Below are 23914 nucleotides of genomic sequence, written 5' to 3'. Positions count from 1 at the left end.
TCATTTTCTCTCTGCTATGCATCTCAGTATCTCTGTCAACTGATAGCCCAATATACATGTGCTATTTCCCATAAAAGGCAGCTTTTCCATCCTTCCTGCTTACCTTTTCCGCTAGCATCGTTCTCTCAATCTTCCCTTAAGTCCACCTGTTCTGAAGATGTTATACTTCACAATGTTTTCAGTGTTTTCCTTTAGATCTGATGACTGACAATACAAAATTAAAAAGACTACATATAATGCAAGTTACTAAATGATAAATTTATTATCATGATAGCTTAACTAGTAAAATGTTTTCAGACATAACTTACAAAGTATATACAGACATCCCCAGTTTATTATTACATATCTCATATTTCATCTCTTTGTCTCACTGTATACTATGTCTAATACCTTAGCATCTGTCACCCAGATGTTTCTGGCCTTTGATATCATCGACTTCATGTATATCTAATTGCAAGTTTGACATAAAAAATTGTTTTGGGTATGTATTGCCACTTTGAAATAAAGACAGACAATATGTTCCATCTACTGTATTACCATGGACATTAATCTGTTGTTTCTATTAATATTTTTCTGTTTTTCTAAAATATAATAGCAACCTTTGTCTTGTGACTGTACTTGCTGTACCTACCCCTCAATCCTCTGTCATGTAAGTCAACAGTTTAGTAGTAGTATATGTCCCTCTTTCAGTGCTTTTTCTGTGCCCTCATGCTTACATCAGAAGCTACAGCAAAAGGACCCGTGGAAATGTCATTTGGAGAGGTTCCTGAGGTACTGTAAATATCCCAAGGTTGGGTATTTATAACAAGGCCAATTATTATTTCAAGTCTCAAGAACAGGTTTGTTATATTACTTCATAGTTGGAGTACATGCAGTAGATGAATTTGTTTCACAACTGAAAATACATTCAGTAATATCAATTATACTTTTATTATGTGAGCCTAAAACAGTGTTTATTTTTTTTCTATCTGACCTTATCCCTTGTGGCACAGGTAGAAAACGTATCCAACCTGCATGTCTAGATACATAATTTGGATACTCTGGAAGTCAGACGTTTGAACATCTTTAGTAGAAGGAGAAAAAAAAATTAAGTCTCCCAATCCTGTGATAAGTGTTCTTACCAATAATCAGTTTAATTAAAAATGAGCAGTCAGTCTTGTGCTTCTCTTTTCTGATCTTTTAGAATAAAAGTCACTGTGGCCCCCATGCTCAGTGCTGAAGCTAAATGGTTTGGCTATGTAGCAGAGGTACTCTGAGTATACCTACTCAACAGATATTGCAGAAAACATGGGAACATTTATGAATCTGATTTAATCATAAGCAGGATGTAGGTACCAAGTCAGCCCGCCAAGGTGGCCGATATAAGTAGCATGAAGCTTTAGGTGCCTATGTAACTTAATTAGCAAAGCAACAGAAACTATTCACCTTCTGCTCAACTAATTCTAGATCATTCCCTTGGGTGTAAATCACTGATCTGTGCGTAAACTTTATATACAGTGTGCGTGTGACTGAAATTGACCTTGCAGTTTGTTTTTAAACTCACTTTAAATACAGAAAACAAAATACAAATGCTAAGTATTATGACTTTTAATCTCACAAAATCTTAATGAAGGGTGAAGTGTGGTTTGGATTGTGCCTTAGAAAGACAAGCAGCAACATAGAACCAGTCTCCCCAGCTAAATAAAGACGATTAATTTGGAATTGTTTGAAGTTTGTTTACTTAATGTATATATAACAGGAGGCTTATGCAGGCAAATAAGATGCCGCAGGAATCAAATATCAAAATAGAAGGGGGAAAAAAGGAAATAAATATACCCACAGCAAGGTACCCGTGGAATTTAAACCAGTATTCAATGCTTCCTTCACTGAAAAGATAGAAGATTAAGGCAAGATGAGAGAAAAATTTCATATTTGTTTCACACTTCACTTAGCATTGTATATGACCTTTCTTATCAAACACCGTTGCTTGGTTGTAGAAAAGCTAAAGTGCAAACATTTTTGAAAATACATGCCATTGATGTTGCCACATGCTCTCCCTTGGATTATTTTTTTTTTTTGCATATTTTCTTAGCCAATATTTAATCTCTTCTTGTTTTTTTATGCAGACATAAATGTACTTATATGCACATATATCCTTTCCTCTAGCATTACAGTTATAATAAGAAGGGTTTATGGGAAGTGAAAGAGAAGCAGTTTTTGCAAGTTACTCTTACTTTGAAACAGATTTGCAACAAGTAAGTTTATCTACGTGCATTTGTTGACAGGAAGTGTTAAACTTTAAAGGAAAAGCAAACAATAACTCTTCATGAAAATGTCCACATTTCCCTCATTTTTCTGGTTAAGCCAACTGAAATATCAATTACTTGATTTGAAAACATGCATGTATGCACTCCTAATGTTAAGTCTATAGGACTTGTCAGTCAGTCTTTTCTTTTATAAAACAGCCACCTTAAAAAATAAAATCTGTATGGAAGAACACCACATATTCTCTGTACCTGTTAAAAGAAAAAAAAAATGTAGACATAATCTTGCAGATAAGTATTTTGCCCATTACATTTCTTTCTGACAGGCTATGGGTAAACAAAGCTGCTCTGCTTCATTGTTGTAATATGTACTCTGTAAAGAACCATACTAAGATTCTGATCAACAGTGAGAGGGGGGACAACACACAAACCACCACATACACAAAACTTACTGGCTCAGTTGCTTTTATAAACCAGTATTCCTGCAAACCGCATTCGGGTAATTTCTGTTTGTTTAGACAGTTCTCTTATCTGCTATGATTACCCCCAATCATTGTCATTAGGGAAGAGCTAATAAGGGGAAAGGTATATAAAATTTAGTTTTCTAATATATATTTTAGTTTTCTAGCACATATAGGTAGTCTTATCCACTTGTGTGCATCCAGGAGCCCTATACAGAAGTACACACCACAAAGCAGAAGTCCACAGAATAACCAGTAGCTAGAGATCTTCAGCTATCTTTCCAGTGCCCAGTCTCAGGTAACCTAAGAGTTTAAGACAGATTATTCCTGTTGCTGAAAAGTTTTGCCTCAGAAATAGGAAAAATAACGGCCTGTTAACCCCTTTTATCACCTGTAGAGCATTCTTTAGGCACAAAGCCAAGGGACTGACCTGTGGGCTGCCCACAAAGATGATGCTTTAAGGAGCTGAACTACAGTTGCCTAACAGGAGAACCCTACTTACCTCATCATTTGTGAGTATAAATCAAGGAGTTTCTCATTAATTTAGAACTGGAGTGGTTTTTTTAAGCTAACAAATTTAAGCCTCCAGAGAAATACTGTTTACAAATGGGGGCGCATGAGCCATGACCAATGCTAATGTATCACCTGTGCCTCATTTGAGGTACAAACACAAGAACGGTCATTTAGCTACACATTTGGTCACTTTGATTTGGTAATTTAAAACATTTTTTCCCCGCTGAGACAAACCCTGCCTCTGAAATCCCCTCAGCAATTGCAGTTTTCACAGTGCCCACATCCTGTCATTTCCTACGCCCCTGAATAGCTTCTTCCCCATCAGCAACTTTAGAAAGTTCCGACGTCTCAAAACGGAGAACACACACCAAAAATTAAGCTACTTACACACCCCCACACAGCTAATTACACACTCAAACCCGAGTAACGCGGGAACACCGCAGCCCCCCGCGCGCCGCCCCTCAGGCTGAGGCGGCGGGCTGCCGCCAGCACCCAGCGCCTGATTGACGCTCCCCTCACCCATTCACAGCTCAGGCTGCCCGCCGGGCGCAGCGCTATTGGCCGAGAAGGTAGCGGGGGGGGGGCGCAGCAGGGGGGTAGAAGCCGTAGGAGCAGGAGCTCCCGCTACCTGCTGGTGCTGCGGGGCGCGGCGGCGGTTCTTTCGGCGGCCCCGACTCCCCGCGGGGTGACTTCTCCGGCGCTGCCTCCTCGCTGGTAGCGAGCACAGCCCCGCTGGGCCGCCTCAGCCTCAGCTTCTCTCCGCACCGCCCTTCCTGCCTTGAGGGGGGGGGGAGGGGGGGAAGAGGGGAGGGGGGTCGCGTAAGCTTGCAAAATGGCTGACAGCCGGGACGACGCCTCGGCCCAGCTGAAGCAGTGGCGGAGCCAGCGGGGCTCGCAGGTCCCCGCCGGGGCTTTGCGAGGCGGGCGGCGAGGCCTGAGGGGCTGCGGCCCTCGGGACCCCCTCACCGCTGGGCGGTAACGGTCCGGCCCGCTGCGGCGGCGGGGGGGGGGGGGGGTTACGGCGGAGGGCCGACGGGCCCGCGGGAGGGGTTGTCCCCCCCTCCGCCTCTATTACGGTGGCTGAGGGGAGCGGGTGAGCCCCGGTGCCGGAGGGCGCCCGCGGGGCAGCGGCGGAGGGTCAGTCGCCCTCGGGCCGTACGGCGGAGCTGGGCTTGGTGCCGTGCCCGGGCAAAGCGAAGCACGAAGGGGGGCGGCGGCTGGCAGCCGGCCCGCGGGGACAAGGGCGGTCAGCGCTGCTGGAGCCGCCCGGTCACAGCCGCCCCTGGCAGCGGGTAGAGACATTACTCTTTTCTTAAATTTATTTTCCCCCGTCTCAAATACTCAGATATGCACGTTTTCAGTTCTGCTGTCGTATTGGTAGAACCCAGTGAGAATGTAACGAGGGAGTAATGTGAAAGATGAGGCACATTCGGCAGTATGCGGGCGGAGGCTTCGTTACCAGGTTGGAGTGGATTGGGGCAAGTGGTTGGCTGAAATCACAAGAACGTGTAATCAACAGCATGGCGGTCATTCTTCTGAAGGTGTAGAATACACCCCAAAATATTTGGGTATAAATGCTGAAAGAGTTGATTTCCCTTCTTTGTCAAAACCCTGCGGCGGTTTCTGCTATGTATTTTTTGACAGAAACATGTATTTGGTATTAAATACTTTTTCAGTCGGTTATACTAAGCAGCAGTCTTACTAGACACAAGTCAGTTCCCACTGTTTGTAGTTGTTAAGTCATCTTGATTTCATTTTTTCCCCCCTTGGGTCTAAAAGGTACTGTATGAAAACTACCTTCCAGTGGTGAATTGTGACTTACTCACATCCTAGCATGTTTCATAATAATTTCTTTTTGTACTGTGAGTAATAATTTTCATATGGATGTCAGCTTTTCTGTAACAAAGCAGTATTTGAGCCAGGCCGAGGTTAATTTGAAGGTTGGGAGGCAACCCAAAGTCTGTGTTGCATAAGGAGTCATGAGACCTCGAGATAGAAAGTAGGGAGGGCTTATTAGAATTTTAAAGTGGCTTGTATAAGGTGCAAAGTATCAGTAATGCCTGGAAGTATGTACTTTGATGTATGGTGTTTACAGCAGCTGTGACTAAAATTCTCCTGGCGCTGTTTCCTTTCTTTCTGTCATGACAGGTTAGTGCTGTAATGAAATACACATGCAGATTTCAAAGTTCTTATCTTTTAAGGTTTTGACTGTATGCAGCTCCCAACCATATGGAAAATATAGGCATCAAACAAACTCAACTCCAAAAGTAGTATGAGAATTCCTATTAAAACTACTGAGTTTTTTTCCCTCCTTTCACACTGATGGAACTTGTTTTGTGTGCCCTGCATAACATTCCTGAAACTAAAGTGAATATATCCTACCATTTTAAAAAAAAAAAAAGTTTGTATTCTAATGTGAACGTTAGAAAAAAACCTTTCAGAAAGTCTGCCTACACAAAAGGGACCGTATAACCACAAAGCTGTTAAATTTTTTGATAGGTTTAGTTCAACAACTTGTGGTTTTAGCTACTAGTAGTATTTTTATACATTAGCATTCAGAAAGTGGTTTTCAGACAACAGTATAGCTGCTTGGTTTGAGAAGGACTGTATTACCTCACAAATATTCTTTGTTGCATGCATAGCTTACAAATAATATGCAAGGTTTTCTTCTACCCTTGAGGTGGTCACACAGAAGATATTTTAAAGGAATAGGTGAATCAAAAGGACTCAAAAAGTCTCCTTAAGACTAAGGTTTCACTCTTTTTTTTCTTTTCTTCTGTCTTTTACCAAGCTTTTGCAAGGACTTGGTAGAGGAGAAGGTCATAGATGTAGGGATATGTATCATAGTCCTGTCACTGCGTGGTTAAACCCACTGGGCTTCTCAGAATTTATGAAGAACTCCAGGATAAACAGGGTGCTAATTCAACATAACTTTTGTGTTTCTGAGTGAAACTTGGTTGCTGCTTCAAGATGACATAAGTATTAGTGATTTCAGAAGGTCACTGTATGGACTTGGAGGGGCCTTAACAGCTATGTCTCACGTTAAAAAAGAGTTACCAGGATCCAGTCCCCGAGTTTGCTTTTCTTAGAATTACAGTAGTCAGGATTCATAAATGGTGCTGAAGCTGTACATGGGATTTTTGTGTAGCAGTGTCATGAGCTGCCTTAGAGTTGGGATGAAGTAGAAGTCACTGTGTACGTAGAACACATGGGAAGGATGGAAATGTCTGTAATGAATGATAACGCAAGAAGGTTGGAGAGGAAAATGCAGAAGCTTAGGATGCCATTGGTAGGACCTGTTCTTTTTCAGCACATTACAGTGAGTTTGCCTGTCTTATATGTATGACAGAGTCATCAATATAAATTCATTGGGGGTTTTGTGATTAGGAAAATGAATACATTGGGTTTTAGCTGTGAGAAACTTGGAACTTTTAATCAGCAAAACTTATGAAGATAAAGAAAAATACTGGCAGTGCTGGAAGCTGGACTAAAAAAAAAAAAAGTAGTTCTCCCTAAGCAAACTCTGAACTTTTTGGTCGACAAATTCTTTTTTTCAATTAAAAATATGATGCGATCTTTTTATATTCTCATCATTTGCGGACTGTACTGTGTTATAAGAAAGGGCTCTTCAGAGGCTTAGAATGGGTTTCAAGATGGGTCGTCTGTAGCTTTTGTACCTCAGTACAGAAAATGTCAGGATAATGAGCTGATAATATAATTGCATTAATTTGTGCTAGGTGAGTATCTTGAAGTAGAAGATTTTACACTTACTAGACTGAACTGTGGGGATGTATGAATGTTCCTGTTTGTAACCAGGTATATATATTGTCTTTTTTTAAATGCTTGTACAAATTTCAGCATAGGTTAGGATTTCAAGGAGTTGAATTTATGCTTTTAGCTTTATGCTAATGAAGTGGTGAATGAAGAATAAAGAGCCTAGATATTTTGGGAATTCAAGCCAGCTAGAGTGGTGTGTTGCATATTAGTAAGAACACATTGGAAATGCAGTTATCCTGTCAAATGTCTTTCATGTGGTTATTCATGTACCCGAGTTAAACAAAGGTGTATGTAACTCTCCCTGTGTGCTCTGCCTCATCCAGAATTGTGGATTGCCTCTTGGGAAGAAAAAAAAACAAACCCAAAACCAACCCAAACATAGAGGCTAGTCCAGTTCAGTATACTCTTCCATGAGATACATACAGATGGGAATTTTGCTTGTTTACAGTAATTAAAACACTTGAGGCAAAACTTAGATTGTCAGTATAGAAGTTGGAACCCCATAAAGTTGCTGATAAAATAATGACCCTCTCATCAAGAGTTACTTTTCCCCTCTCTTTGCCATCCCTTTTTCATTTATAGAACTTTAAAAGAAGGAGAACTAGTTGGGAGGGGATGACTGAGTTTGTTCCGGTGTGTTTCCTATGGTTCAGGTGTGTGGATGTTACTGGCAGAGGAGGGTAGGATGGTATGGATAGAGATCCCGTATGAATGTACGTCAGTGGAGTGCAACATGAAACTCTGGATTTAGTGTTAACTGCTCATAGTCTGTGACTTGGATGTTTGAACTCACCCTGTTGCAAACTTTTTTCTTTTTTCTTTTTTTTTTTTTTTCCTTTGTACTAACTTCTATTCTGTTCTTCTAAGTCTTTTGCAAATATTGCTGCCCTGGTTCCTAACAGTTAATAAATGTGCTCCAGGAAAAATTGACCCCTGTAGCCATCAGGTCTCTGGAGCCGATGTACCTTTCTTGCTGCATTTTCGACAGTACCCAGTAAAATAGGACTGTTGCCTTAGAGGAGCATGTGACACCCTGTGTGATGCAGATAAAGTCTTTTCTACTGGTATTTTTCTTACAAGAGTAGGAGTGCACTCCATTATCATGCTACAGAGTTCCAGTACATGTTTCTTGGAGTGGCTTGTTTGTTTTTTTCAGGTACAGGGTCCCTCCTACTGTACAAGATGCTGCAGCTCTAAGTAGCCTACAAGAATGGTTAACTTAAACTTTGTATGGAAGGGAGGAGAAAAGGATGAGTATAGGCTATCTTGGGCAGCTTCTTTTAAGACAATAATGATGTTAGTCAAAAATAAAAAAATAAATTAAATGTTCTGGTTTGCTGTCCTTTTGACAGGACATTTATTGACAGTAGGGCTTCTTAGGGCTTTTGTTAATTTTGGCCCTTCCATGGTTCGAGAGTCTAGAATGGTGATTCCTCAGGTAGTCTTGTTTATGCTATTTTCTCTAGTTCTTCCAGACCAACGGTAATCATGGATACCCCTTTTTAGCCTTTATGCTGTGCAACTTTAATTCTTTCCTAATGCCCCATCCCTTCTTGGTCTCCTTTCTCCCTTATTACTTTCTAGCAACTACTCCTTTTCTAGCTCACTCTTTTCCCCATCCTCTCCTGTTGAGGTGGGGGGCAAAACTGAACTTTAACTTGTGTTTTAAGGTTGACACTGAAGCAAGATATACAGTCTTAACAAGTGATATTTCTGAACTATGGAAAACATCCTTGGATTACATGTGACGTGAACTCCCCTTCTTAAATAGCCCCAAACATAGTACTGTGATGACGTAGACATCTGTGTTTCCTGTAACTAGTTCCAGAATCTTATGCCATTGTGCTATATACTTGTTAATATGTCCTGTGACACATAATGGTTGACCGGGAATGCCCATTGTGTGGCTGAAATGTAGAGGCATTTTAATTTCTGGTGTTGTGATATTGACTGTCTCTCGCTTTCAGAGACCAGATGTCTTGACCACTGGTGCTGGGAACCCAGTAGGGGATAAGCTTAATATTCTGACAGTGGGGCCACGTGGACCTCTTCTTGTTCAAGATGTTGTTTTCACTGATGAGATGGCTCATTTTGACAGAGAGAGGATTCCTGAAAGAGTTGTGCATGCAAAAGGGGCAGGTATGTTTAAAAACACATACTTTTTCTCTGTGTAGAATTAGACTTTAACATAAAGATTGTGACAGATAAATTGCATCATATTATCTATAATTTACTATTATATACTATATATCAACAACAGTGGTATGGCCTGGTTTAAAAGAACTCGATACCAAAACTTTAAGCACTGAAAAACTGTTAGGGAAAAAAAGAGAGAGAAAATGTAGTTATAGCCTTTAGATTTTCACTGTATTTGCTGTAATCTCTGCTTCCTAGATCTGTTCCTCCATAGTACCCCATTTGTCTGGAAGGGAAGACTTACCTGTCTGTATTTTAATGTCTGTTTGCATGTTATGTGGTAGAGATTCTTGTCTTTGCCATCCAGTGTATCTGACTACTAAAGCAAGATGATGGTCTAATATTTAAATTACAAATTAACCCAACTAATTTTAAAATTTTTTATTTATCTTAGTACGGTAGAACTGGCAGCCCTGATTTTTTTGTTGTTGTTATGTATTGCCTTAGAAAAAGAAAATAGGGGACTGAATTCTAATATAATGTGAACGTACATGGGAAAAATTCCTCTGTGGGGGTGGGAAGAACTGTGTTGCTTCATCCAGCATACAGGTGGACCAAAAATTCTGCAACTCATATCAGGATTAAAGAAGTACTTGTCTTGCTCTGAGGTAAACATGCAAATCTTGGCAGAAGAGCATCCAAAAAGCTACTGTTTGTTATTTGGCACAGTACAAATGAGGTCTGTATTGCTGCTGGGAATTGTTAACAATCTGTTAAGGAGGGGAGAATGAGCACCATGCAAATAGTAGTTCCTGTTAAGTAAATTTCACTTTGTGAAAATAAATTGTGTGTTTCAGTGCATAGATAGATACTCTGTTTAAACTGGTGTATTTCCATGTTTCATTTTGACTTAAAGTTTTATGTCGGACCATAATGGAATAACAGAGATGCTGTGAGTGGAAGGAAGGTATCTAGATCTGATACTTTGAATTGACTCTTTTTCAGGAGCTTTTGGCTATTTTGAAGTCACGCATGATATTACCCAATATTGTAAGGCAAAAGTCTTTGAACACATTGGAAAAAGAACTCCGATTGCTATACGATTCTCCACTGTTGGTAAGGCTCTGAAGTTATTGTGTATCTTCTTATGTGTGTACCTTAGTTACACTGATAGCAATGTTTGCATTGTGGAACACTTAATGTACTTAAGGTAGTTTGAAATGCTTTCTGCCAACCTGTTCCTCTTGTGAATTTCATTTAAATTGCAAGACCTTAAGCAGCTTCTGTATCTTTCTGCCAGAGCTCTGTAGACCATTTTCCCTCTGGAATGTGAGAGAAAGGATAGTCTGACTTTTTTTTTTTCCTGACTGGAAGTTTGCTTTGTTTCTGGATGGTTCATCATCAATGCTTGTGTGCTGTGGTTTAGCACCTGAAAGTTAAATTCCTATAACCTTTTAAGCTGTGGGGATGAATGCTGCAAAGTAAATACTAGGCAAAGAAGAATAAACAATCTTCCACAAACAAACTATGCATTCAGCTTTTTAAGAAAGAAGAAACTAACAAAATCTTAAGTGATATTAGTTAAAACATGCATTACGATCAATATCTTGTCTGACCAATTAATAATCTTTCAAAACTTGTGTTACTACTTTCTGTATTTAAAAGAAAAGAAATGCTACTTCCAAAACTGAATCTTCATTATTATTGGAGAGAAAGTGGTCCAGCAAGGCTCAGGGAGCTGCTGGTTTTGGCCTCCTGGCTTTTTCCTGTCACCAAAACTTAAGGAGTCATGGAAAGTTATACAGGCGAAAGATGTGCAGCTGGGTTTGATCTGTGGACTGTTTGCTGAAGTAGGTTGTTGCAACATTACCTTTTCTTTTTCCTGCTGTGTTTAAGCATGTTTCTTCCTAGCTGTTCTGTAGTACACTACTTTTTCAATGAGAGAATGAATGTCCTTGTTATTTCATCATGAGGGTTACTGTCAGCTGTTCCTCAATACTTGTGTGCTCAGGTATTGTGGTAGGCACTTTCGCTCTGATTTAAGTTACCCATTGAAAGGGCTGTTTTGGATAAAGCAGGAGGAGAATTAAAAGGGTTACAACTCTTCTATAATAAGTTCCCTTTTTATTAGGCATGCTGTTTAGATTGCTGCCTTCCAAATGTGAGCTTTCACACTGGGATTTGATGTACAGAAACTGGTGTGTATTTTTGCCGGTTCAGCCTTATAATCTGATCACAGAATGGTTAGGGTTGGAAGGGACCTCTGGAGATCATCTAGTCCAACCCCCCCTTCCAGAGCACGGTCACCTACAACAGGTTGCACAGGACAGCGTCCAGGCGGGTTTTGAATGTCTCCAGAGTGGGAGACTCCACATGATGTTGTATGTGTTAGTGGTAATGCAAATTCCACTCTTCATTGGTTCAAGTGGATATACTTGTTTTTTCTTTCTTGTAACTATGGCCCAAATGCTTGGGTGGGTGTCTGTTCACACTTTGGAAACTTCCAGTGCCTGAAGTAGTGTTGAAAATACGCCAAAAATTCCTTGGTTTAGAAAAGACTTAAATTGATACCCCGCCCCCCTTTTAGGATTTTATGGTGCATTCTCAAGTTCTGTGTTTTTATGCTTACAATCTGTATGCTTTTCGTGTCGTAACACTTCTATATGTTCATGTGTTTCTTCAAGCTGGAGAATCTGGGTCAGCTGATACCGTTCGTGACCCTCGAGGCTTTGCAATGAAATTCTATACAGAAGAGGGTAACTGGGATCTTGTGGGAAATAATACTCCTATCTTCTTTATTCGGGATGCAATGTTGGTGAGTAAGCACAAAAGGTGAGGGTACTTTGTAAAAGAGTCCAAAAGTGCGTTCGCATCGTGTTCATGCTTCACTGAGAAGCAAAAACTGTTGTTTTGACACGCTTCTTGTTTGTTAGATGGTCTGAACATTTTTTACTTGAAAAGGTGTTTTTAAAAAAGAAAAATTAAGAGCTAATGCTTGATTACTTATGTGGTTTGATACCACAAATAGCACACGCATTTAGTTGTGTTTAAATTAGCTGTTTTACTCTGTAGACAGTTTTCTCATTCTGAGGATATTGGGGGGAGCTGGGGGGAAAGAGGTCAAACACATTCAAAGCTTCTTGCAAATTTGTTTTATTAAATCTGATTTTTTTGTCTTTTAATATAAGTTGAACAGCACTTTAAGTGGAGCGACTTGCCTTGAGTGGAGGAGTTCTGCACAGATATTTTATAGCCTCTCTGTATTCATTTAGGAGTCAGATATTCAGTAAAGTTCAGATATACAAATTTGATTTTCCTCTGACTTTATCAGTCACAAAGGGAAAGCATTCTTCAGCTTTGAGCAGCCTGTTTATCCTAATTGGAAATGCTTCACTTTCACAGACTAGTAAAATTAGGGTAATGAATTTGGTTGCAGGAGCTGTATGACAATAGAAGATTTTATTTTTTTTTCAGTGATCTTACATCTTTGTCTCATCTTGCGGTGTGCTGTTCCTTTCATAGTTAAGTGTATTGAAAAAAAAACTGTACATCTTGTTTTGTACTGGGAGTTGCTTAGTATGCGCCATATACCCCATATAACTTGGAGGTGTTACAGAACTCTTTTTTTTTTTCCCCTCTCCTTCCTCTCTTTTCCACTTCTGGACAAATTAGTTTCCGTCCTTCATCCATAGCCAAAAGAGGAACCCTCAGACCCATTTGAGGGACCCTGACATGATGTGGGACTTCTGGAGTCTTCGCCCTGAGTCTTTGCATCAGGTAAGGTTCTCCTTTGACTTTATTTTGTATGATTAAGAAAATCATGTTATGACAACATATATTTTTAACTATCTCTTTTCCATGTTTTGTCTAGAAGCCTACATAATCTTTTAGGAACAGTACAGATGAAAGGCCTACAATAACTTTTAAGGCTATTAGTACCTGCATCTAGCCTTTTTTCTTTTAACGACTCTGAAACGGATGGGATTCTTCTGTTTTCATAATCATATTTTATATAGGGATAAAGGGGAAGTTGCTAAGTTTTCTAATGCTAAAGCAGTGGAGATCCTGGTGAACAATAAACTTAATGTTGGAGAACAGTAAAATACTGGGAAAATAATGTTATGTCTTAGAAGTTTATTTAAAGCTGTATATTGTGTAGCATGTTAGATCAACTCCAAAAATGACTAGAATTCACAGTGCATTCTAATTATTCTGAAATGTATTTGTATCCAAGTGTTATGCAAAAAAGCTAATATAAAATTAAAAATGCAGTTGTATTTTTTAATTTTTTTTTTAAAAAATGTGTTTGTACAGAAGCCTTCCAGTAATTACTAATTGGAAAAAGAAGTACCACAAGCATTGTGATCATAAACACTGCTGCAAAGTAGCATTTTGAATATGTTTGCATGGTGGTATGTTTACTGCTTGGAGACTTTGAAGAACTAGTTGTTAAGGACTTCAGTTTTCAGATTTTGTCTTTAACCTGGGAAAAAAATCTTATTTATATTTGTAACTTAAATTATCCATGCTTACCTGCTTTGTGCTTGTAGGGGAAATCATAACATTATCACTAGACTTATGTCTTGTACTTCACCAAATATTTCATGTGGGCATAAAACTTCACATAGATTTAATTCATAATTGTTCTTTGTGCAAAACCAAAGCAGTCGTACTTCATTAACACTCTTAAAACTTAAACTAGAAATTCCTCAAGGAATTCATAAGGTTAAGATAGCTTCCAGTGATGCAGATTAATGCAATAAACGAACTTTGTCTTGAATGATCACTTTATCCTTGAACTGGTGAGTCCATTAATATTGTTTGATCCTTCTCTTCAGGTGTCTTTCTTGTTCAGTGATCGTGGTATTCCTGATGGCTACCGCCATATGAATGGATATGGATCACATACTTTTAAACTGGTTAACGCTAACGGAAGAGCCGTTTATTGCAAATTCCATGTGAAGGTATTGATGTTTTTTTTTTTTTCCAGTTATCTATTAGAAGTATACATCATATTGGATAAAAACCAATTTAAATAGCCTGTCTAAAAATGTACTGCGACTCCAGGTTTCAGTCAGAAAAGACTTGTTAGTCAATCAAAAAGGTGTGTGGGTGTTTTTATATGGCTTCTATGCCTTTAATGAGTATAATCAACATCATTTTTCCTGCTATGACACAGTAGGTATTTACTAGACTATGAAAAACTCTTCTTAGGGGAGCTGTCTCTTATTATTGGAGAACTTGGTCTACTTGTGTGGTGAGCTCTGAGCACCTAGGTCAGCTTATTGCGTTTCAGCCTCGTACTTCCTATCAGACTCCCTTGCTATCATCAGTGCAGATGCAAGAATCCTCTAGCCCTTTGGAAAGGCATTTTATTCAGTGTGTGATGTCTTCCTCTTTCACATTGATGGCTACGCAGTAGTTCAGATTCAACAGCTGCTTTTTCAGGTAAAAGTTCTCTCAGTCTCGATCTGGTTTTTGTTCCCGTTTATGTTCTGGATATGAGCTGCATTGATCTAGTATTTTTAAGATCGACTCAACTGTATGTCAGAATATAAAAACTCTGTTTACAAGAGCTCTGCAGCTGAAGCCCTCGGAATTTCCACACTTGTGTGAGAAGGCAGTCTGTAGCTTATTTCTCTTGAAAACAGCTTCCCTGCAAGGCTTTAAAGACAATGCAATTTACCTCATTAGACATCTATGCCCGAAGCAAGACTTCTGAAACCATTACATTAAACTAAGGGATTGTATAACAGTTTGTAGCCTTTGAGTTGTCAAAAACTTATTAAAATGAAATTTTGGTTAGTACTAAAGTTGTCACAAATAGAGGTGGGGAGGTGGGCAATTGAGATTCATGTAGTAGCCAGAATTTTCAGCCCAGAGGGCTGCAACCATTTTATCACTTTGTGTTGGCATGTGGTCTGTAGGAAAAGGTGGGATGATGAGATAGTAAAGGAGCACCACATCCTGTAAGCAGAGAGGGGAAATTGCTTTACTTGGTGTACTGCAGGGATCATATATTCATGTTTGATACCTTGCATTCTGGGGTATAGCATTACATATTTATTTCACGTCTATCAGAGAGCTCATTTTTATCCGGATCGCAGCTGTTGAGTGAACTCAAATTATTGGAGATTGGAAGATAGACAATCATGTTCTTTGCTAAGTTTATTGGAGATTGGAAGATAGACAATCGTGTTCTTTGATGCTAAGTCTTATTACAGCACATTCTTATTAATGATTTCTGTAGTGCTTTCTGTGTGTTGTAACTGCTTTTATTGCTTTTAGACTGACCAGGGCATCAAAAATCTCCCTGTTGAAGAAGCAGAAAGATTGGCTTCTACTGATCCCGATTATGGAATACGTGATCTTTACAATGCTATTTCCAAGGGGGACTATCCATCGTGGTCTTTCTACATTCAAGTTATGACGTTTGAAGAAGCAGAGAAGTTTCCATTTAATCCTTTTGATTTAACTAAGGTATCTCTGATACTGTTGTGAATGTTCAATTTCAGCTAGTTTAAGAAAGGTCATGAGATCAAAAAGTAGCAAATGTGAGAACTTAGCTTACCTATAAAAAAAAAAAGTGAAACAGTTTCCATGGAGTAACACTGTTTTCTTACTAGTCCCTGTCAATAAAGTTAGTCTGTCCTTTTAGTCTTCCCTTCTGTTTTAAGTGTACTCTTTATTATATGGTCATGATGAGTCAGAAGTTCTGGTAATGAAATTATATTGATGTTATTTCACTGAGGAAGAGTAACATCAGATATATGGATGGGGCTTGATTCCAGGCCTGTAGATTACAATTGAACTGCGTTTCCAAAGTGTGATCTCAGATCATACAGTCACACCCTGAACTCGCTATTTTTAAGCATTGTTGATGATGTAGCTTGACTGTTGGTCTGATTTTTGTCATGCTTCCAATTGCTGTTTCAAGGAATGGCTTGTTGAAATATACCAATGTAAACTTGTATCACTTTTTTTCCTCTAATATTGCTTTCCCAAAATGGCTGAAGACTCAAACTTGAAAGTGCGGGCTAAGATGACAAATAAAAGGCTAGTTAAGCTGGTTGCATTTTGAAGTAGCTGAAAACAATCACGCTACCAGTTCCACCTACGATATTGCATTCCTAGGCAGTTTTTCAAGTGCCTGTGGGTATTTCATTTAAGTAGTCAAGTGCTGAGATTATGCTGGGGTGATGAAATAAGTTGCATTAGTACTCTGTATTAATTGCAAAAGACTTCTTAAAATAAGACGTTTCTCAATGTTTGTTAGCAAAAAATAAATTTCTTCAGTAATGTATTTTTTTCAATCAAGACTCAAATCCGGCAAATACTGCCTAGTAATTACTGAAACTACACGATCCTACGATAATGTTGATTTTAATGTATGTGTGTTTAATGTATGTCTTATAGATTTGGCCACACGGTGACTACCCTCTCATCCCTGTGGGAAAGCTTGTCTTGAACAGGAATCCCGTCAATTACTTTGCAGAGGTAGAACAGATGGCCTATGATCCTAGCAACATGCCACCTGGTATTGAACCTAGCCCTGATAAAATGCTGCAGGTAAGCTACAATGCACAGAAGACTTTCCCTGAAGAGCATTGTGTTTGCTTTGCTGTTCATGAAAGCATGCCTGTCCTTTTTTGTGTAGCGGTGGTAAACCTGACCCATGGAAAGCAACTGATTATATTTTTTTTTATTTTTTAATGTTTTTTTTTCGTAGTCACCATTTGATGTGCTCATTCAAAATTTAAATATAAAGAGAACAGGAAAGAACTAAAGCAGTAGAAAATCTAGAACTTAAAGGGCATCTGCAACAACTATCAAAGTTGATGGGGAGCTCTGTCAGTCTGGCAAGAAGCATGGGATAAAACAATAGCAGCAATCTATATTTATTCATGCTTTTACAATATATGTTAGAATTGTAAACTCTTATGAGTGTGAGGTGGACTTCAAATGCTCTAAAATACAGATATAACTAATCCCTGATACTACTTCTAAAGAATAGTCTTGCAGTTTGTGTCAGATTTCGTACAGGTCAAAATATCAGATAAGACAGACTGCGTAGTCTGCTGCAGCCAGCAGACTTGTGAATGTTGGCATGTTATGCTTTTTCATATTAAAACCAGATTGTTGTTTCAAATCCATGGAAACAAGATGGTATTTTGACAGTTTTAACTAGATAAACTCTGGAACCATCATGTAGTGCTTTTGTTTTGCCTCTCTTTGCTCCCACAAACTTCATGGTCAGAATCGATCTGTTGTCTTGGCATCCAGATGTCGCTAGAACTGCTTCAGACTCAGTTCAGCAAATAAATAAGGGACTACCATATTTCAGATGTAATCAGTTTTTAAATCTAAGGTTGAAAATAAGTAGGAAAATATTATAGTATTCCTTAGGAACATTTAGCACCGTTATAGTCACTTTCGTCTCTACATGTGTAACCGTTTTCCTGCTTCAGAATAGGTTTAGCGTTCTGAAATTGGTGGGACATACCCAAGCTGCATAAATGCAGCTCAATCTGCCATTCTTCGCTGGTGTTCCAGCAAAGTTAGTTTGTGGCTGAGTGTCACTTCGGAGATAATGTTAAAGTATGTCAGGAATATATATGCAAAGGAAACAATCTTTTCCTTTTTACAATTTAATGTGTAGTGCATTGAATTTGCATATACCACTTAAGTGATCTCTTTCAGCAAGTAGTAGCTAATGTTTGCGATCAATGTTGTAGGGTCGTCTTTTTTCGTATCCTGACACTCATAGACACCGCCTGGGACCTAACTATCTACAAATTCCTGTGAACTGCCCCTTCAGAACTCGTGTGGCCAATTACCAGAGGGATGGGCCAATGTGTGTTTCTGACAACCAAGGTAGTAATGAAAATATCTTTAAATATAATTATACTTACACATGGACTGCAGAATTCTCTTCTGTTCACAGGGGATTTATGATACTTGCTAAACAGATGTGGGTTTGGTTTATATTACTAACTTAGTATACTGTAAAAAATGCTACTTTTTCTCCTCAACTGTTTGGTGTCTCTTGTGATCTTTTCGCTCAACTCAGACATCACTGTATAACTACTTCTTGGTTCCTGAAAGTAGAATGTTTGTCATCTTTACATACTTGTTTAGAATGGGTGTATGTATCTTTTATTAATCCAGGAAAAGGAGGCTTTGGATGTTTGGACAGGCGGTGGGGAGTTTGTTTAAAAGTATAAAAACCACCTGAAGCTAAAGATGTGTTTAAAAAGATGTGTTTACAAATAGCCTTTTAGTGAAAGGGGGTTTGCAGGACAACACCCTCAGTCAAATGAATTCAGTAATGTTTATGTTCCTTTAAAGACTTCTAGAAAAGTACTTGTTAAAGGGGACTTAATTGCAAAACTTCTAAAATATTAATTATTTAAAATGAAATATACAAGAGAATTGGTTTCACAGAAGTTAATTACTACCTCTTTGTTTCTACGTCTAGGCAAAAATCTAATGTAAAAGTAATAGAGATGTCTCTGAGAAATCAGTATTTGCACTTTTTTATATTTAAAGACTGACTTTCATATACTGAGTCTGCTTTGTTAAAGTGCTTTGCTGTCGGATTTCTAAGAGATTGCGAAAGGCAAGAGTATAAATGCCAAGACTGGAGCTTTAACATCACCTCTATTCAGTTCTGTCAGTGTTTGCCCAATAGTGACTGTTTTACACCTGGGAGTAAACGAGGATATGCTTAAGCTGTGCCTTATGCCAAAAACTGTATTCCTCTGGGCTATGAATTCTAATACTTGCGGAGGGAGGAGAGGGAAATATTTGTAAAACAAGAACTTGGAAACAGCTGCTGGTGTCCACAAAGAGATAATCAGTTTACTTTTATGCAGTTCTGTAAGTTTGTTATGTGTTTAAAATACCCCCCTACATAGTTAAGATTAGGAATGCTTCAAATATGCATTTAGAAGTGTATTTTTATGCTGCCTTGGATTAAAACGCTGAATAACTTCCATTGACTCCGTCTATTAAAATTGTCTGAGCAGTGGTGTTGTGAGAGTGGCCAGACCTCCTATTTCTGAAACAAATAACTTTTTCCCCTAAAAGCTATTGAAATTCTGTTTGTAAGAAGCGCTGTTAAGTACTGGCTTGAAGACAGAGCTTCTCACATTGAGCTGTACGTTGACAGAAAAATACTGACAACTGTTTTTATTGAAGTGAGTCATAACTGGGTAATTGTTTTAAATTTTTCTAGGCAAAGAATTCTTTGTCTTAATTGTCTTAAAACAAACATCTGATTGTTTTCTTTTTGCGGGGTTTTTCTGGTTTTTTTTTTAGGTGGTGCCCCAAATTATTATCCAAATAGTTTTACTGGTCCAGAAGATCAGCCTGTGGTAAAGGAAAGCCGCATGTCTGTGTCCGGAGATGTGCAGCGCTTCAATAGTGCCAATGAAGATAATGTGACTCAGGTATGATGTATGAAAAAGCTTTATATTGCTTATTACCTAAGATGAGTTTATAGGATGAGTTTAGAGAGTATTAATAAGAATTGGTCAAACATGACTTCTCTCTGAAGCATCTGAGCTAACCTGAAGTTCAGCTCTAATGACAGCTTGGAAAATCTCCGTACAGCTTAAAATCATGAATAACTGAATTTTTGCTGATAGGACAGCAGTGAATTCTCACAGACCTTTGCCGCCCATATTCTGGGCACGGGTATCTAGAGGCTGTGACTTTGTCTTCTTGAGATTGGTGTCTGCAGATATCCAAGTATTCATGTAATGTCATGATCATCAGTTCCTGAATTGGACTCCAACAGCAATATCTCTTTTCATTAATTCAATAAGCAACAGTTATTTCAAGCTAGACATAAAAGAGTTGTTAGCAGGTTTGCAAAAAAAAAAAACCCACAAATTGGATGCCTTTTGAGTATTTTGAGTATTTTAAGTGTTGCTTGACTAGTAGGAGTGAAAACTCTTCTTTTTTCAGTAATAATGAATCCTAAAAGTCTATTAAGTAGTATTGGCTGCTTTAGGTAGAATGACTTGCTGTTGAGAATTTCAAAATAAAACTTTGTTTCTAATCATAAGGTGCGAGAATTCTATACCAAAGTGCTGAAGGAGGATGAACGCCAAAGGCTGTGTAAAAATATTGCTGATCATCTTAAAGATGCACAACTCTTCATTCAGAAGAGAGCTGTAAGTTGCCTATTTGTTTTTTAGCCTTTGCTCTTTGTTCCAAGTTTTCTTGCAGTCTGGTAACTTTGTGAAAATGGCAGTATGCTTGTGGAAAGGAAGATCAGAATTCTTCTCTGAGCAGACAAGTTCTAGATCTTTCTCATGCAGGAATTATCAAAATGGAACACTTAATATTATGTACATAATATTAATAATGTGTAACATGTTGAAGTAACTTTTTCCTGATGGGAAGACTAGGATTGATGTTGAACATCAAGGAGGTCTTTAGCTTGGTGTTTTGAAAATCAAGTGACTGTTTTGCTCTAAACAAGGAAAAGATAGTGGGAGCCAGGGAGGGGTTGGATCTTTATCCTTCCCAGTGGAACTTTGTTTAAATCAGGAAAGAGCTCTATGTGAGATAATAGAAATAGTGTTTGAAGATGTTGATAGCTCCTTTCTGGCTGGTCAGCATTAAACTTTTAGAAAAGAGTTTTCCTCCTCCTTCTCTTCTTTATGATATTTACTGCTGGTAGACCACAGAGCAGAAAATGTGTTGAATACATTTGAAGTTGACATAAAATCTTGTTGCCTTTTCTATTCCATCTTCCTGTTTAGGTGAAAAACTTCACTGATGTTCATCCTGACTATGGTGCCCGTATTCAGGCTTTGCTGGACAAATACAATGCTGACAGCGGGAAAAAGGTACACTGCTAATTTCTCTATTTGAATTTTGACTGGCTGTGAATTATCTTAGCTTCTTTTGTAAACTCAACAAAGTGAAAAATTAGTCTGGATTCCGATTTGGTTTAAATCCTAGAATAGTTTGGGTTGGAAGGGACCTTTAAAGGTCATCTAGTCCAACCCCCCTGCAAGGAGCAGGGACATCTTTGACTAGATCAGATTGCTCAGAGCCCTGTTCAACCTGACCTGGAATGTTTCCAGGGATGGGGCATCTACCACCTCTCTGGGCAACCTGGGCCAGTGTTTCACCACCCTCATTGTAAAAAATGTCTTCCTAATATCTAGTCTAAATCTTCCCTCTTTTAGTTTAAAACCATTACACCTCGTCCTATCACTACACTCCCTGATCAAGAGTCCCTCCCCAGCTTTCCCGTAGGCGCCCTTTAGGTAGTGGAAGGGGCTCTAAGGTCTCCCCGGAGCCTTCTCTTCTCCAGGCTGAACAACCCTAACTCTCTCAGCTTGTCTTCATAAGAGATGTGTTCCATCCCTTTGATCGTTTTTGTGGCTTCCTCTGGACCTGCTCCAACAGGTCCATGTCCTTCTGATCTTGGGGCCCCAGAGCTGGAGGCAGCACTGCAGGGGGCTCTTACAGGCACTGAGTAGAGGGACAGAATCCCCTCCCTTGACCTGCTGTCCATGCTGCTCTGGATGCAGCCCGGGATACAGTTGGTTTTTCTGGGCTGCAAGTGCACATTGCCAGCTCACATCCAGCTTTTCATCACCAGTACCCCCAAGTCCTTCTCGGCAGGGCTGCTCTCCATCCCCTCATGCCCCAGCCTGTGCTGATACCAGGGGTTGCTCTGACCCAGGTGCAGGACCATGCATTTGGCCTTGTTGAACCTTATGAGGTTCACACAGGCCCACTTCTCCAGCCTGTCCAGGTCCCTCTGGGTGGTGTCATGTCCTTCAGCTGTGTCGACTGCACCTCTCAGCTTGGTGTCATCCACTATGGTAGAAGTCATTGCATGTAGAACTACAAAATGAGGAAACAGCACTCTAATTACACTTAATTAAATGTTGTTTAACCAATGATGTACTATTACTTTGGTTCAGTTGGGTTTTTGTGAGGCTTCTGGAAGATAACTGTATGTGATGTGTAATGTGTTCAGGTTGATTCTTCAGACCAAATGATTACCCACTCTTTGTAATGGTAATGAAACATTTCCACAAGGCTCTCCTGGGCTCAGTGCTTGTTTCGTAGGACAACAAATTGTTGTTTCAAGTACTTGGGGTTTTTTTCTGAAATACCCCGTGTTCCTTTTTATGGAACTTGCTCTGAATAATTCTTTTTTTTTTTATTATTTTTAGGATGTAATTAGGACATATACACAGTCCACATCTCGTATGTCTGCCAAAGAAAGATCCAACTTGTAAAGCGTGCTGCAGAGATTTACTCTGAATTTTGCGTCCTTACAGCTGCAGGACAACCTGTTGAAGATGTTCATGAATGCAGCAGAATTCCGCACAAATATAGAAGTGGTTTACAGGCTTGATCTATTAAACTTTCAGGTGCCTGTATCTGTATTGGAAACTAGGTAACAGAAACTAATAATCCTAGTGCCTTTCAACACTAGTGCTTTACTGCTTGTTAACAACATACGGTGTTTTTAAGGAAATTGATGATTAAAAACTATCTTCAATTAAAGAAGCAAACATAAGTTTAATCAAAATACTGTTTCACTTTTTTTTATTGTAAAACCTTCCTGGCTAAATCACACTATAGAACTTCTTTAATGACACTGTGATTATCCTTACAGATCAACTTTTTAACATGAATGAGTTTAAGTTGCTCAATATTTCTAATAAAATAGTTATCTGTATGTATTTGTAGACACTTCCTTTGAATTTCATTTTTGGCCGTCCAGAAGTAAAATGATATGCAGTAGTTTGAGTAAAATGTTGGTTATGTCTCATTCCTTATGATTGAAATGAAGCTAAATGGAAAGTTTAATTTCAATCTATGTAAATTTTATTCCCAATGTATATTTTAAGATAATCTTTGCTTACTAATGCTAGGTTGGGATATAACTGACCGAAGGGAGATAGGAAAGGATATTTTCATATTACATACACTTTACAACTAAACTGATTACATCTTACAGTTTTTTGGGGGGAGGAAATTGTTCTTTGTAATCTGTAAGAATTTAAATAGAAAAGTATTAATTTTCCAAGTGTCTGAGAAATTAACTTCCAGGTGTCTGAGAAATTAACTTCCAGGTGTCTGAGAAATTAACTTCCAGGTGTCTGAGAAATTAACTTCCAAGTGCATTAATATTTTTATCTTGGCCAAATTCAATCTCAAGCACTTTCAAAAGTATTCCCAATGGTTCCTGAAATTGTTATTTTACTGCCATAATCTGATATTGCTACCTGTTGATCAAGCCAGAGCTAGTTTTCAGAGTTAGGCTTTAATTGAAGTGGCATGTTTGTATGAGTGGGGGTATCTATAGCTAGACATATATGTATTAAACCTGATTTTAGGCATGTTGTAATGTTGCCTAGTAGCTGCAATTTACTTAATCAGTGCAAACAATCTTGGAACCCTTTGGATTGAAAAGTGTTTCCTATTACTATTTGTTGGATCCAAAGGAGTTTCTTTGGTTTAGTAATTTTTTTTTCTTCAGTCTCAGAGTATAATCTTTAATCGGGTCTTACTAATTGGCACAAAGTGAAAATGTTTATATGTGAGAACCTAGAGCAATAGTTAAATGGTAATTATGGAATTTCTGGACTTACTGGGTTGAATATGAGTAGTGGTCACCTAAGAACGCACGTTGTCACCATCTGAGCGCTTTACTGTACAAGCACACAACAAAACCAAGGCTTAAACTACTGGCTGATAAGGGCCAAATTCCCACCTAGTATGTTTTTCTTGGGTAACACT

At 38.8% G+C, this 23914-nt stretch overlaps 1 protein-coding gene across 1 annotated transcript; it reads left to right on the top strand.

Annotated features, from left to right (window-relative positions):
- The first annotated feature begins 4027 nt into the window (after positions 1 to 4027).
- CAT (catalase) lies at positions 4028 to 22858 on the top strand. The gene is made up of 13 exons (XM_009886240.1): positions 4028 to 4115; positions 8962 to 9133; positions 10136 to 10246; positions 11815 to 11945; positions 12803 to 12907; positions 13969 to 14094; positions 15419 to 15610; positions 16547 to 16699; positions 17866 to 18004; positions 19451 to 19581; positions 20203 to 20310; positions 20905 to 20991; positions 22339 to 22858. The coding sequence occupies exons 1-13, from the start codon at positions 4050 to 4052 to the stop codon at positions 22402 to 22404; spliced, it is 1587 nt and encodes a 528-aa protein (XP_009884542.1). The 5' UTR covers positions 4028 to 4049; the 3' UTR covers positions 22405 to 22858.
- The last annotated feature ends 1056 nt before the right edge of the window (positions 22859 to 23914 follow it).

The sequence above is a fragment of the Charadrius vociferus genome, unplaced genomic scaffold (genome assembly GCF_000708025.1).
Source record: "Charadrius vociferus isolate BGI_N301 unplaced genomic scaffold, ASM70802v2 scaffold115, whole genome shotgun sequence".
NCBI lineage: Eukaryota > Metazoa > Chordata > Aves > Charadriiformes > Charadriidae > Charadrius > Charadrius vociferus.
The sequence above is the reverse complement of the archived record's forward strand: the minus strand, read 5'-3'. Positions and strand labels throughout refer to the sequence as shown.